General features: G+C 39.1%; 1 protein-coding gene across 1 annotated transcript; it reads left to right on the plus strand.

The window, feature by feature from the left end:
* The first annotated feature begins 1,124 nt into the window (after positions 1–1,124).
* LOC110517777 (Fc receptor-like protein 5) lies at positions 1,125–16,844 on the plus strand. The gene is made up of 6 exons (XM_036973712.1): positions 1,125–1,317; positions 2,042–2,086; positions 9,355–9,615; positions 11,236–11,478; positions 15,194–15,319; positions 16,334–16,844. Exons 1-6 carry the CDS (start codon positions 1,293–1,295, stop codon positions 16,354–16,356), a joined length of 723 nt encoding a protein of 240 aa, XP_036829607.1. The 5' UTR covers positions 1,125–1,292; the 3' UTR covers positions 16,357–16,844.
* The last annotated feature ends 8 nt before the right edge of the window (positions 16,845–16,852 follow it).

Raw genomic sequence — 16,852 nt, forward strand, 5'->3', positions numbered from 1 at the left:
TATATATAGTGTAGAGGAGACTCATTTAGATAGACATCACTTGGATGTGTGATTTGATCCCTCATTTAGATAGACATCACTAGGATGTATGATCAGGATCTGATCCCTCATTTAGATAGACATCACTAGGATGTATGATCAGGATCTGATCCCTCATTTAGATAGACATCACTAGGATGTATGATCAGGATCTGATCCCTCATTTAGATAGACATCACTAGGATGTGTACATCTGGCAGTGACATGACCAGAGTGCTCATCTCTGGCAGATTGTGGGCCAGGCTTGTGAGAGCGAGGTTCACTGAGTTGGGTGAACCTGCAGAAAAAGAGAGTCAGGGGGGTGTAAATCAGATTGCATAGCAGAGAAGGTATGGTGAGATTCGAAATGGTCGGTAATCTGTTTGTTGACTTGGCTTTCGAAGACCTTAGAAAGGCATGGTAGGATAGATATAGGTCTGTAGCAGTTTGGGTCAAGAGTGTCCCCCCCCTTTGAAGAGGGGGATGACCGCAGCTGCTTTCCAATCTTTGGGAATCTCAGAAAGAGCAGGCTAGTAATAGGGGTGGCAACAATTTCGGCAGATAATTTTAGAAAGAAAGGGTCCAGATTGTCTAGCCCGGCTGATTTGTAGGGGTCCAGATTTTGCAGCTCTTTCAGAACATCAGCTGAACGGATTTGGGAGAAGGAGAAATGGGGAAGGCTTGGGCGAGTTGCTGTGGGGGTTACAGTGCTGTTGACCGGGGTAGGAGTAGCCAGGTGGAAAGCATGGCCATCCGTAGAAAAATGCTTATTGAAATTCTCAATTATGGTGGATTTATCAGTGGTGACAGTGTTTCCTATCTTCAGTGCAGTGGGCAGCTGGGAGGAGGTGTTTTTATTCTCCATGGACTTTACAGTGTCCCAGAACTTTTTTGAGTTAGTGTTGCAGGAAGCAAATTTCTGCTTGAAAAAGCTAGCCTTGGCTTTTCTAACTGCCTGTGTATAATGGTTTCTAGCTTCCCTGAACAGCTGCATATCACGGGGGCTGTTCGATGCTAATGCAGAACGCCATCAGTTGTGTTGTTACAAGGTAGGTGTTGTATACAGAAGATAGCCCTATAAATCCATATTATGGCAAGAAAAACTCAAATAAGCATTCTTCTCTCTCTACCCCCCTTACATCACCACACGGTCTTTCACACCTCCCAGCCCTTCTCAGCAGAGAGGAAGTGGGCAGTGTGGAGGGAATAGGTGGGGTGGACAGGATATAAGTCATTAAAGAGTTTAGAGAGAGGAAGTGATAGAATACATTGAGATGGAACACACCTGTCTTCTACTCTGTGAGTAACTATATGGTTTAATACCTGTATAGTTTAATATCTGTATAGTTTAATATCTGTATAGTTTAATACCTGTATAGTTTAATATCTCTATAATTTAATATCTCTATAGTTTAATATCTCTATAGTTTAATATCTGTATAGTTTAATATCTCTATAGTTTAATATCTCTATAGTTTAATATCTATATAGTTTAATATCTATATAGTTTAATATCTCTATAATTTAATATCTATATAGTTTAATATATATATATAGTTTAATATCTGTATAGTTTAATATCTGTATAGTTTAATATCTGTATAGTTTAATATCTATATAATTTAATATCTATATAGTTTAATATCTCTATAGTTTAATATCTATATAGTTTAATATCTCTATAGTTTAATATCTCTATAGTTTAATATCTCTATAGTTTAATATCTCTATAGTTTAATATCTCTATAGTTTAATATCTATATAGTTTAATACCTGTATAGTTTAATATCTGTATAGTTTAATATCTATATAGTTTAATATATATATAGTTTAATATCTCTATAGTTTAATATGTGTATAGTTTAATATCTCTATAGTTTAATATCTATATAGTTTAATATCTCTATAGTTTAATATGTGTATAGTTTAATATCTGTATTGTTTAATATCCATATAGTTTAATATCTGTGGAACAGCTCAGTGTTTACATCATGTACCGTAGTGATTTTCCTCTGTGTTTCAGTGCTGTTCAGTGCACTGGTATACTCCGGCCTCGGTCATAATGGAGGTACGTATCTATTCATTCATCACCTGCTCAATTTTCCTCCTCCTCTTATTCTCCTCTTCTCTCTCTCTGTTTACTCCTGCTACTCCTCTCATATCAAGTCTCTCCCTCCTCTTCTCCTCCTCTTCTTCTCCTCTTCTCTCTCTCTCTGTTTACTCCTGCTACTCCTCTCATATCAAGTCTCTCCTTCTCTTCTCCTCCTCTTCTTCTCCTCTTCTCTCTCTCTCTCTACTCCTGCTACTCCTCTCATATCAAGTCTCTCCCTCCTCTTCTTCTCCTCTTCTTCTCCTCTTCTCTCTCTCTACTCCTGTTTCTCTTCTCATATCAAGTCTCTCCCTCCTCTTCTTCTCCTCTTCCTCTCCTCTCCTCTTCTCTCTCTCTACTCCTGTTTCTCCTCTCATATCAAGTCTCTCCCTCCTCTTCTTCTCCTCTTCCTCTCCTCTTCTCTCTCTCTCTACTCCTGCTACTCCTCTCATATCAAGTCTCTCCCTCCTCTTCTTCTCCTCTTCTTCTCATCTCCTCTTCTCTCTCTCTCTCTACTCCTGCTACTCCTCTCATATCAAGTCTCTCCCTCCTCTTCTTCTCCTCTTATTCTCCTCTCCTCTTCTCTCTCTCTCTCTCTCTACTCCTGCTACTCCTCTCATATCTAGTCTGTAGTTGTGATTCTCTGTCTGGTGTTGTGATCTTGTGTGTGTGTGTTGTGTGTGTTGTGTTTCTGCAACCAGTCAGTGAGCAGTACATAGGTTACTGAGTAGCTTACGCATGAGCAGGGCCAGAAGGAAGGTCTTGTGGTCAAGCAGGTAAAGCGTTTCTCTTCTCAGTTCCCTTCTCAGTTCTCTTCTAGCTAGACAAGACGACAACAAAAAACTGCACAGGAATACAATTGGGAGGTCTGTCTCCAACAACGTAGCAGACACAAGCTAGTTGTTTCTCTCTGTGAGGTCACCTTCCTGACAACCAAAGCTTGTTGTTTCTCTCTGTGAGGTCACCTTCCTGACAACCAAAGCTAGTTGTTTCTCTCTGTGAGGTCACCTTCCTGACAACCAAAGCTTGTTGTTTCTCTCTGTGAGGTCACCTTCCTGACAACCAAAGCTAGTTGTTTCTCTCTGTGAGGTCACCTTCCTGACAACCAAAGCTTGTTGTTTCTCTCTGTGAGGTCACCTTCCTGACAACCAAAGCTAGTTGTTTCTCTCTGTGAGGTCACCTTCCTGTCAACCAAAGCTAGTTGTTTCTCTCTGTGAGGTCATCTTCCTGACGTTCTAATTGTTTGGAGCAGATTTAGATTGTAAAATTCTTTCTTTAATCTTAAATGTGATTTAAGACGGCGCCGGAGTGGATGGCTGCTGTTTTATGGGCTCTGTGCTATTTTGTTCGTTTATTTTGCATTGTTTGTAACTTATTTTATGCATAATGTTGTTGCTACCCGTCTCTTATGACCGAAAAGAGCTTCTGGAAATCAGAACAGCGATTAGTCATTTTGAACTAGACAAATCATTTTTCTTTAAATGAGTCAGACGAGATGGATTTACTCCAGACAAAACCTTTTCCTCTTCAGTAGACTGAAAAGATTTAGCATGGGTCCTCAGAGCCTCAAAAGGTTTTACAGCTGCACCATCGAGAGCATCCTGACGGGTTGCATCACTGACTGGAATGGCTACTGCTCTGCCTCCGACCGCAAGGCACTACAGAGGGGAATGCATTCAACCCGGGACATCACTGGGGCTGAGCTGCCTGCCATCCAGGACCTCTATACCAGGCGGTGTCAGAGGAAGGCCCTTAAAATTGTCAAAGACTCCAGCCACACTAGTCATAGACTGTTCTCTCTGCTACCGCATGGCAAGCTGTACCAGAGTGCCAAGTATTCAGACTCCTGAACAGCTAATCGAATGGCTACCCAGACTACTCCCTGCTGCTACCCCCTGTATATAGTCTCCACATTGACTCAGTACCGGTACCCCCTGTGCATAGCCTCTACATTGACTCTGTACCGGTACCCCCTGTGCATAGCCTCTACATTGACTCTGTACCGGTACCCCCTGTGTATAGCCTCCACATTGACTCTGTACCGGTACCCCCTGTATATAGCCTCCACATTGACTCTGTACCGGTACCCCCTGTATATAGCCTCCACATTGACTCTGTACCGGTACCCCCTGTATATAGCCTCCACATTGACTCTGTACCGGTACCCCCTGTATATAGCCTCCACATTGACTCTGTACCGGTACCCCCTGTATATAGCCTCCACATTGACTCTGTACTGTAACACCCTGTATATAGCCTCCACATTGACTCTGTACCGATACCCCCTGTATATAGCCTCCACATTGACTCTGTACCGGTACCCCCTGTATATAGCCTCCACATTGAATCTGTACCGGTACCCCCTGTATATAGCCTCCACATTGACTCTGTACCAGTACCCCCTGTATATAGCCTCCACATTGACTCTGTACCGGTACCCCCTCTATATAGCCTCCACATGGACTCTGTACCGGTACCCCCTGCATTTAGCCTCCACATTGACTCTGTACCAGTACCCCCTGTATATAGCCTCCACACTGACTCTGTACCATAATAATAAGTCAACAGTTCACTGTAATACCTGTTGTGTTGGTTAAGGGCTTGTAAGTCACCAGTTCACTGTAATACCTGTTGTGTTGGTTAAGGGCTTGTAAGTCACCAGTTCACTGTAATACCTGTTGATTCTGTACTGTACTGTACTGATTCAGCACCTTTCTGGATGTGAGTCAGTGCTTTTTACCAGACTATTCTCTCTGTGATGACACCTGGATGTGAGTCAGTGCTTTTAGACTATTCTCTCTGTGATGACACCTGGATGTGAGTCAGTGCTTTTAGACTATTCTCTCTGTGACGTCACCTGGATGTGAGTCAGTGCTTTTAGACTATTCTCTCTGTGATGTCACCTGGATGTGAGTCAGTGCTTTTAGACTATTCTCTCTGTGATGACACCTGGATGTGAGTCAGTGCTTTTAGACTATTCTCTCTGTGACGTCACCTGGATGTGAGTCAGTGCTTTTAGACTATTCTCTCTGTGATGACACCTGGATGTGAGTCAGTGCTTTTAGACTATTCTCTCTGTGATGACACCTGGATGTGAGTCAGTGCTTTTAGACTATTCTCTCTGTGATGACACCTGGATGTGAGTCAGTGCTTTTAGACTATTCTCTCTGTGATGTCACCTGGATGTGAGTCAGTGCTTTTAGACTATTCTCTCTGTGATGACACCTGGATGTGAGTCAGTGCTTTTAGACTATTCTCTCTGTGATGTCACCTGGATGTGAGTCAGCTTTTAGACTATTCTCTCTGTGATGTCACCTGGATGTGAGTCAGTGCTTTTAGACTATTCTCTCTGTGATGTCACCTGGATGTGAGTCAGTGCTTTTAGACTATTCTCTCTGTGATGACACCTGGATGTGAGTCAGTGCTTTTAGACTATTCTCTCTGTGATGTCACCTGGATGTGAGTCAGCTAGTGCTTTTAGACTATTCTCTCTGTGATGACACCTGGATGTGAGTCAGTGCTTTTAGACTATTCTCTCTGTGACGTCACCTGGATGTGAGTCAGTGCTTTTAGACTATTCTCTCTGTGATGACACCTGGATGTGAGTCAGTGCTTTTAGACTATTCTCTCTGTGATGACACCTGGATGTGAGTCAGTGCTTTTAGACTATTCTCTCTGTGATGACACCTGGATGTGAGTCAGTGCTTTTAGACTATTCTCTCTGTGATGTCACCTGGATGTGAGTCAGTGCTTTTAGACTATTCTCTCTGTGATGACACCTGGATGTGAGTCAGTGCTTTTAGACTATTCTCTCTGTGATGTCACCTGGATGTGAGTCAGCTTTTAGACTATTCTCTCTGTGATGTCACCTGGATGTGAGTCAGTGCTTTTAGACTATTCTCTCTGTGATGTCACCTGGATGTGAGTCAGTGCTTTTAGACTATTCTCTCTGTGATGACACCTGGATGTGAGTCAGTGCTTTTAGACTATTCTCTCTGTGATGTCACCTGGATGTGAGTCAGCTAGTGCTTTTAGACTATTCTCTCTGTGATGACACCTGGATGTGAGTCAGTGCTTTTAGACTATTCTCTCTGTGATGACACCTGGATGTGAGTCAGTGCTTTTAGACTATTCTCTCTGTGATGACACCTGGATGTGAGTCAGTGCTTTTAGACTATTCTCTCTGTGATGACACCTGGATGTGAGTCAGCTTTTAGACTATTCTCTCTGTGATGTCACCTGGATGTGAGTCAGTGCTTTTAGACTATTCTCTCTGTGATGACACCTGGATGTGAGTCAGCTTTTAGACTATTCTCTCTGTGATGTCACCTGGATGTGAGTCAGTGCTTTTAGACTATTCTCTCTGTGATGTCACCTGGATGTGAGTCAGCTTTTAGACTATTCTCTCTGTGATGTCACCTGGATGTGAGTCAGTGCTTTTAGACTATTCTCTCTGTGATGTCACCTGGATGTGAGTCAGTGCTTTTTACAAGACTATTCTCTCTGTGATGACACCTGGATGTGAGTCAGTGCTTTTAGACTATTCTCTCTGTGATGACACCTGGATGTGAGTCAGCTAGTGCTTTTTACAAGACTATTCTCTCTGTGATGACACCTGGATGTGAGTCAGTGCTTTTAGACTATTCTCTCTGTGACGTCACCTGCCTGCAGTCTCAGTCAGCCTCTTCAACAGCCAACAGTTTGAATGACTGAGTCAATGATTTGGTTTAGTTGGAAAGACTACTGTGTAACAGAGGTGGTTTGTTGAAACACGCCCCCACGTGATGACAAGTAACCTGGTCTGAGACATGATGACTTGTATTGGGTACACGAGGCTTAAGCTCAGCGGGCTAAAACAGCCATTTGCAGTGCAGGAGATCTGGGTTCAAACCAGGTCTCATATTGAATCTGGTGTAGACTGGTAGAACTAATCAATGGTTTTCATATTGAATCTGGTGTAGACTGGTAGAACTCATCAATGGGTTTCATATTGAATCTGGTGTAGACTGGTAGAACCAATCAATGGGTTTCATATTGAATCTGGTGTATGCTGGTAGAACTAATCAATGGTTTTCATATTGAATCTGGTGTAGACTGGTAGAACTAATCAATGGGTTTCATATTGAATCTGGTGTAGACTGGTAGAACTAATCAATGGGTGTCATATTGAATCTGGTGTAGACTGGTAGAACTAATAAATGGGTTTCATATAGAATCTGGTGTAGACTGGTAGAACTAATCAATGGGTTTCATATTGAATCTGGTGTAGACTGGTAGAACTAATCCAAGGGTTTCATATTGAATCTGGTGTAGACTGGTAGAACTAATCAATGGGTTTCATATTGAATCTGGTGTAGACTGGTAGAACTAATCAATGGGTTTCATATAGAATCTGGTGTAGACTGGTAGAACTAATCAATGGGTTTCATATAGAATCTGGTGTAGACTGGTAGAACTCATCAATGGGTTTCATATAGAATCTGGTGTAGACTGGTAGAACTAATCCAAGGGTTTCATATTGAATCTGGTGTTGACTGGTAGAACTAATCAATGGGTTTCATATTGAATCTGGTGTTGACTGGTAGAACTAATCCAAGGGTTTCATATTGAATCTGGTGTAGACTGGTAGAACTAATCCAAGGGTTTCATATTGAATCTGGTGTAGACTGGTAGAACTAATCAGAGGGTCTCATATTGAATCTGGTGTAGACTGGTAGAACTAATCAATGGGTTTCATATTGAATCTGGTGTAGACTGGTAGAACTAATCAATGGGTTTCATATTGAATCTGGTGTAGACTGGTAGAACTAATCAATGGGTTTCATATTGAATCTGGTGTAGACTGGTAGAACTAATCCAAGGGTTTCATATTGAATCTGGTGTAGACTGGTAGAACTAATCCAAGGGTTTCATATTGAATCTGGTGTAGACTGGTAGAACTAATCAATGGGTTTCATATTGAATCTGGTGTAGACTGGTAGAACTAATCAATGGGTTTCATATTGAATCTGGTGTAGACTGGTAGAACTAATCCAAGGGTTTCATATTGAATCTGGTGTAGACTGGTAGAACTAATCCAAGGGTTTCATATTGAATCTGGTGTAGACTGGTAGAACTAATCAGAGGGTGTCATATTGAATCTGGTGTAGACTGGTAGAACTAATCAGAGGGTGTCATATTGAATCTGGTGTAGACTGGTAGAACTAATCAATGGGTCTCATATTGAATCTGGTGTAGACTAGTAGAACTAATCAGAGGATGTCATATTGAATCTGGTGTAGACTGGTAGAACTAATCCAAGGGTTTCATATTGAATCTGGTGTAGACTGGTATAACTAATCAATGGGTTTCATATTGAATCTGGTGTAGACTGGTAGAACTAATCAATGGGTTTCATATTGAATCTGGTGTAGACTGGTAGAACTAATCCAAGGGTTTCATATTGAATCTGGTGTAGACTGGTAGAACTAATCAGAGGGTGTCATATTGAATCTGGTGTAGACTGGTAGAACTAATCAGAGGGTGTCATATTGAATCTGGTGTAGACTGGTAGAACTAATCAATGGGTCTCATATGGAATCTGGTGTAGACTAGTAGAACTAATCAGAGGATGTCATATTGAATCTGGTGTAGACTGGTAGAACTAATCCAAGGGTTTCATATTGAATCTGGTGTAGACTGGTATAACTAATCAATGGGTTTCATATTGAATCTGGTGTAGACTGGTAGAACTAATCAATGGGTTTCATATTGAATCTGGTGTAGACTGGTAGAACTAATCAATGGGTCTCATATTGAATCTGGTGTAGACTGGTAGAACTAATCAATGGGTTTCATATTGAATCTGGTGTAGACTGGTAGAACTAATCAATGGGTTTCATATAGAATCTGGTGTAGACTGGTAGAACTAATCAATGGGTCTCATATTGAATCTGGTGTAGACTGGTAGAACTAATCAATGGGTTTCATATTGAATCTGGTGTAGACTGGTAGAACTAATCAAATGGTTTCATATTGAATCTGGTGTAGACTGGTATAACTAATCAATGGGTTTCATATAGAATCTGGTGTAGACTGGTAGAACACATCAAAGAGTAACTTGGATGTGAGATTGATACAGCTCTCAGACTGACCCTTTCTCTCTCTTTCTGTCTCCCCTTCCTCTATCTCTCTCTGTCTCCCCCTCCTCTGTCTTTCTGTCTCTCTGTGTCCCACTCCTCTCTGTCTCCCCCTCTCTCTTCCTCCAGTATCTCTGAGCGTCCGTCCCAACCGATCTCAGTTCTTTGAATATGAGTCTTTAACTGTGAGCTGTGAGGTTCAGGGGAGCTCTGCTGGATGGACACTGAAGAGATACACATCGACTGGGAAGCTTTCAGCTTGTGGAAGCGACTGGGGAAAACAACAAGGTTCTTCATGCATCGTGTCACTAATACTATCAGACAGTGGAGTGTACTGGTGTGAGTCTGGGTCTGGAGAACACAGCACTGCTGTCAACATCACAGTACACGGTGTGTCCACAAATCTACTGATATTATAGTGTTTAGTGTTTAATCTGGTTTCAGATAGCTGATGTTATGTTTATATATGATGTTGATATATTATATACAGCTGGAGCTGTGATCCTGGAGAGACCTGTTTATATATGATGTTTATATATTATATACAGCTGGTGCTGTGATCCTGGAGAGACCTGTTTATATATGATGTTTATATATTATATACAGCTGGAGCTGTGATCCTGGAGAGACCTGTTTATATATTATATACAGCTGGAGTTGTGATCCTGGAGAGACCTGTTTATATATGATGTTTATATATTATATACAGCTGGTGCTGTGATCCTGGAGAGACCTGTTTATATATGATGTTTATATATTATATACAGCTGGAGCTGTGATCCTGGAGAGACCTGTTTATATATTATATACAGCTGGGGCTGTGATCCTGGAGAGACCTGTTTATATATGATGTTTATATATTATATACAGCTGGGGCTGTGATCCTGGAGAGACCTGTTTATATATTATATACAGCTGGTGCTGTGATCCTGGAGAGACCTGTTTATATATTATATACAGCTGGGGCTGTGATCCTGGAGAGACCTGTTTATATATGTTTATATATTATATACAGCTGGAGGTGTGATCCTGGAGAGACCTGTTTATATATGATGTTTGTATATTATATACAGCTGGGGCTGTGATCCTGGAGAGACCTGTTTATATATTATATACAGCTGGGGCTGTGATCCTGGAGAGACCTGTTTATATATTATATACAGCTGGGGCTGTGATCCTGGAGAGCCCTGTTTATATATGATGTTTATATATTATATACAGCTGGGGCTGTGATCCTGGAGAGACCTGTTTATATATTATATACAGCTGGGGCTGTGATCCTGGAGAGACCTGTTTATATATTATATACAGCTGGGGCTGTGATCCTGGAGAGACCTGTTTATATATTATATACAGCTGGGGCTGTGATCCTGGAGAGCCCTGTTTATATATGATGTTTATATATTATATACACCTGGAGCTGTGATCCTGGAGATACCTGTTTATATATTATATACAGCTGGGGCTGTGATCCTGGAGAAACCTGTTTATATATGATGTTTATATATTATATACAGCTGGGGCTGTGATCCTGGAGAAACCTGTTTATATATGATGTTTATATATTATATACACCTGGAGCTGTGATCCTGGAGATACCTGTTTATATATTATATACAGCTGGGGCTGTGATCCTGGAGAAACCTGTTTATATATGATGTTTATATATTATATACACCTGGTGCTGTGATCCTGGAGAGACCTGTTTATATATGATGTTTATATATTATATACAGCTGGGGCTGTGATCCTGGAGAGACCTGTTTATATATGATGTTTATATATTATATACACCTGGAGCTGTGATCCTGGAGATACCTGTTTATATATTATATACAGCTGGGGCTGTGATCCTGGAGAAACCTGTTTATATATGATGTTTATATATTATATACACCTGGAGCTGTGATCCTGGAGAGACCTGTTTATATATGATGTTTATATATTATATACACCTGGAGCTGTGATCCTGGAGAGACCTGTTTATACATGTTTATATATTATATACAGCTGGAGGTGTGATCCTGGAGAGCCCTGCCCTTCCTGTGACTGAGGGACATTCTGTGACTCTGCGCTGCAGATATCAGGGAACTCCCTCTGACCTCACAGCCGATTTCTACAAAGATGGATCCCTCGTCAGGACCGAGACTACGGGAGAGATGACCATCCCTGCAGTATCCAGGTCAGACGAAGGACTCTACAAGTGTTCCAACTCTGAAGGAGAATCACCGGAGAGACGGATGACTCTGACAGGTGTGAATTAAATCCCTCTTTGTACCATTAAGTTGATGCCTACGGTAAATACATCCATTAAACCTACGGTAAATACATCCATTAAGATGAAGCCTACGGTAAATACATCCATTAAACCTACGGTAAATACATCCATTAAACCTACGGTAAATACATCCATTAAACCTACGGTAAATACATCCATTAAACCTACAGTAAATACATCCATTAAACCTACGGTAAATACATCCATTAAACCTACGGTAAATACATCCATTAAGTTGAAACCTACGGTAAATACATCCATTAAACCTACGGTAAATACATCCATTAAACCTACAGTAAATACATCCATTAAGTTGAAACCTACGGTAAATACATCCATTAAACCTACGGTAAATACATCCATTAAGTTGAAACCTACGGTAAATACATCCATTAAACCTACAGTAAATACATCCATTAAGTTGATGCCTACGGTAAATACATCCATTAAGTTGAAACCTACAGTAAATACATCCATTAAACCTACGGTAAATACATCCATTAAGTTGAAACCTACGGTAAATACATCCATTAAACCTACGGTAAATACATCCATTAAACCTACGGTAAATACATCCATTAAACCTACGGTAAATACATCCATTAAGTTGAAACCTACGGTAAATACATCCATTAAGTTGAAACCTACGGTAAATACATCCATTAAACCTACGGTAAATACATCCATTAAGTTGAAACCTACGGTAAATACATCCATTAAGTTGAAACCTACGGTAAATACATCCATTAAACCTACGGTAAATACATCCATTAAGTTGAAACCTACGGTAAATACATTCATTAAACCTATGGTAAATACATCCATTAAACCTACGGTAAATACATCCATTAAGTTGAAACCTACGGTAAATACATTCATTAAACCTACGGTAAATACATCCATTAAACCTACGGTAAATACATCCATTAAACCTATGGTAAATACATCCATTAAACCTACGGTAAATACATCCATTAAACCTACGGTAAATACATCCATTAAGATGAAGCCTACGGTAAATACATCCATTAAACCTACAGTAAATACATCCATTAAACCTACGGTAAATACATCCATTAAACCTACAGTAAATACATCCATTAAACCTACGGTAAATACATCCATTAAACCTACGGTAAATACATCCATTAAACCTACGGTAAATACATCCATTAAACCTACGGTAAATACATCAATTAAACCTACGGTAAATACATCCATTAAACCTACGGTAAATACATCCATTAAACCTACGGTAAATACATCCATTAAACCTACGGTAAATACATCCATTAAGATGAAGCCTACGGTAAATACATCCATTAAACCTACGGTAAATACATCCATTAAACCTACGGTAAATACATCCATTAAACCTACGGTAAATACATCAATTAAACCTACGGTAAATACATCCATTAAACCTACGGTAAATACATCCATTAAGATGAAGCCTACGGTAAATACATCCATTAAACCTACGGTAAATACATCCATTAAACCTACGGTAAATACATCCATTAAACCTACGGTAAATACATCCATTAAGATGAAGCCTACGGTAAATAGATCCATTAAACCTACGGTAAATACATCAATTAAACCTACGGTAAATACATCCATTAAACCTACGGTAAATACATCCATTAAGATGAAGCCTACGGTAAATACATCCATTAAACCTACGGTAAATACATCCATTAAACCTACGGTAAATACATCCATTAAACCTACGGTAAATACATCCAGTAAACCTACGGTAAATACATCCATTAAACCTACGGTAAATACATCCATTAAACCTATGGTAAATGCATCCATTAAGTTGAAACCTACGGTAAATACATCCATTAAACCTACGGTAAATACATCCATTAAACCTACGGTAAATACATCCATTAAACCTACGGTAAATACATCCATTAAACCTACGGTAAATACATCCATTAAACCTACAGTAAATACATCCATTAAACCTACGGTAAATACATCCATTAAGTTGAAACCTACGGTAAATACATCCATTAAACCTACGGTAAATACATCCATTAAACCTACAGTAAATACATCCATTAAACCTACGGTAAATACATCCATTAAGTTGAAACCTACAGTAAATACATCCATTAAGTTGAAACCTACGGTAAATACATCCATTAAGTTGAAACCTACGGTAAATACATCCATTAAAGCTACGGTAAATACATCCATTAAGTTGAAACCTACGGTAAATACATCCATTAAGTTGAAACCTACGGTAAATACATCCATTAAACCTACAGTAAATACATCCATTAAGTTGAAACCTACAGTAAATACATCCATTAAACCTACGGTAAATACATCCATTAAGTTGAAACCTACGGTAAATACATCCATTAACCCTACGGTAAATACATCCATTAAACCTACGGTAAATACATCCATTAAGTTGAAACCTACGGTAAATACATCCATTAAACCTACAGTAAATACATCCATTAAACCTACGGTAAATACATCCATTAAACCTACAGTAAATACATCCATTAAACCTACGGTAAATACATCCATTAAACCTACGGTAAATACATCCATTAAACCTATGGTAAATACATCCATTAAACCTACGGTAAATACATCCATTAAACCTACGGTAAATACATCCATTAAACCTATGGTAAATACATCCATTAAACCTACGGTAAATACATCCATTAAACCTACGGTAAATACATCCATTAAACCTACGGTAAATACATCCATTAAACCTACGGTAAATACATCCATTAAGTTGAAACCTACGATAAATACATCCATTAAACCTACGGTAAATACATCCATTAAACCTACGGTAAATACATCCATTAAACCTACAGTAAATACATCCATTAAACCTACGGTAAATACATCCATTAAGTTGAAGCCTACAGTAAATACATCCATTAAACCTACGGTAAATACATCCATTAAGTTGAAACCTACAGTAAATACATCCATTAACCCTACGGTAAATACATCCATTAAACCTACGGTAAATACATCCATTAAACCTACGGTAAATACATCCATTAAACCTACAGTAAATACATCCATTAAACCTACGGTAAATACATCCATTAAGTTGAAGCCTACAGTAAATACATCCATTAAACCTACAGTAAATACATCCATTAAGTTTAAACCTACAGTAAATACATCCATTAAACCTACGGTAAATACATCCATTAAACCTATGGTAAATACATCCATTAAACCTACGGTAAATACATCCATTAAACCTACGGTAAATACATCCATTAAACCTACAGTATATACATCCATTAAACCTACAGTAAATACATCCATTAAACCTACGGTAAATACATCCATTAAACCTACGGTAAATACATCCATTAAACCTACAGTATATACATCCATTAAACCTACAGTAAATACATCCATTAAACCTACGGTAAATACATCCATTAAACCTACAGTATATACATCCATTAAACCTACGGTAAATACATCCATTAAACCTACGGTAAATACATCCATTAAACCTACGGTAAATACATCCATTAAACCTATGGTAAATACATCCATTAAGTTGTATTTTGCAGTAACAAATATATTCATTTCAGGGGGGAAAAAATCCTTCAGTTAAAATGTGTGTATTAGTGTGTATGAAAGATTTTGTCAACTTTCTCCCCTGTCTCCAACCCCAAGACCCCACTACAGTGCCGGTGTTGTCCATGTCTCTGCCCAGGCTGCTGGGTAGTCTACTGGTGGTGTGTCCCTACCTGCTGGTGACCGTCATACTGCTGGTGAAAGGCAACAGACGTAGGGCTCAAGGTAAGAACCTGAGTTCATACATTCCACTGGCTCCAACAACCTGTTGTCCAAATACATTATAACGGGGTCACAACGCTGAACCATGTCTTAGTGTTGATTACTGTAGCTCTGATTGATCCATGATTTAAAGAGTTGACAACTAGCTCTGATTGAACCATGTCTTAGTGTTGATTACTGTAGCTCTGATTGAACCATGATTTAGTGTTGATCACTGTATCTCTGATTGAACCATGTCTTAGTGTTGATCACTGTATCTCTGACTGAACCATGTCTTAGTGTTGATCACTGTATCTCTGATTGAACCATGTTGTAATGTGTTGATTACTGTAGCTCTGATTGAACCATGTCTTAGTGTTGATTACTAGCTCTGATTGAACCATGTTGTAAAGAGTTGATAACTAGCTCTGATTGAACCATGATTTAAAGAGTTGATAACTAGCTCTGATTGAACCATGTTGTAAAGAGTTGACAACTAGCTCTGATTGAACCGTGATTTAAAGAGTTGATAACTAGCTCTGATTGAACCATGTTGTAAAGAGTTGACAACTAGCTCTGATTGAACCATGATTTAAAGAGTTGATAACTAGCTCTGATTGAACCATGTTGTAAAGAGTTGACAACTAGCTCTGATTGAACCATGTTGTAAAGAGTTGACAACTAGCTCTGATTGAACCATGATTTAAAGAGTTGACAACTAGCTTGACAAGTAGCTCTGATTGAACCATGTTTAAAGTGTTGATAACTGTATCTCTGATTGAACCATGTTGTAGAGTGTTGATAACTGTATCTCTGATTGAACCATGTTAAAGTGTTGATAACTGGAGCTCTGATTGAACCATGTTGATTGACAGGTGTTTAAGGGGTTAAACCCTACCGATTCTATGTAATACTGTATATCTCTAAGTAACTAAACACAGTATTTCTGTGTGATTGACAGGTGACTAACCCTACTGATTCTATGAAATACTGTATATCTCTAAATAACTAAACACAGTATTTCCGTGTGATTGACAGGTGACCGTTTTGAAGAACAGTGAGGCTGAGAAACACCTGATCACCATGACAACACTCAGAATGGAACACACAACATTCTAATTCTGGACCTGTGATTTACACCCAAAACATTTATTCTTCTCCTGGCCCATAGTGGCATTTAAAAAATAAAATAAAATGAAACGATTTATTTAACTGCTTTGATGTATTTGTCTTATTTTAAGCTGTTTCAATATATGTTGTGTTGTATAATTCATTCAGCAGCAGTCCTTTTAAATGGGTAATCTGCAGATCAAAAATACAAAACCACCCAGCCACTGTTTTGGTAAACAGCTGTGTAACCTATACAGCCGACGTGTGTTTTTGTTCATGACATTGATATGAATACGACTATCTGAGAATATAACTGAATGATTTGAATATACAAGTAATATAGGCCTCGTGTTTTTTATTTTTCAATTTAACATCTAGATACTATCTGACATTTTGTAACATAAATTAATTTCCTCATTCCTGTATGAATAAACATCAAAACCACTA

The sequence above is a fragment of the Oncorhynchus mykiss genome, unplaced genomic scaffold (genome assembly GCF_013265735.2).
Source record: "Oncorhynchus mykiss isolate Arlee unplaced genomic scaffold, USDA_OmykA_1.1 un_scaffold_296, whole genome shotgun sequence".
Lineage (NCBI taxonomy): Eukaryota > Metazoa > Chordata > Actinopteri > Salmoniformes > Salmonidae > Oncorhynchus > Oncorhynchus mykiss.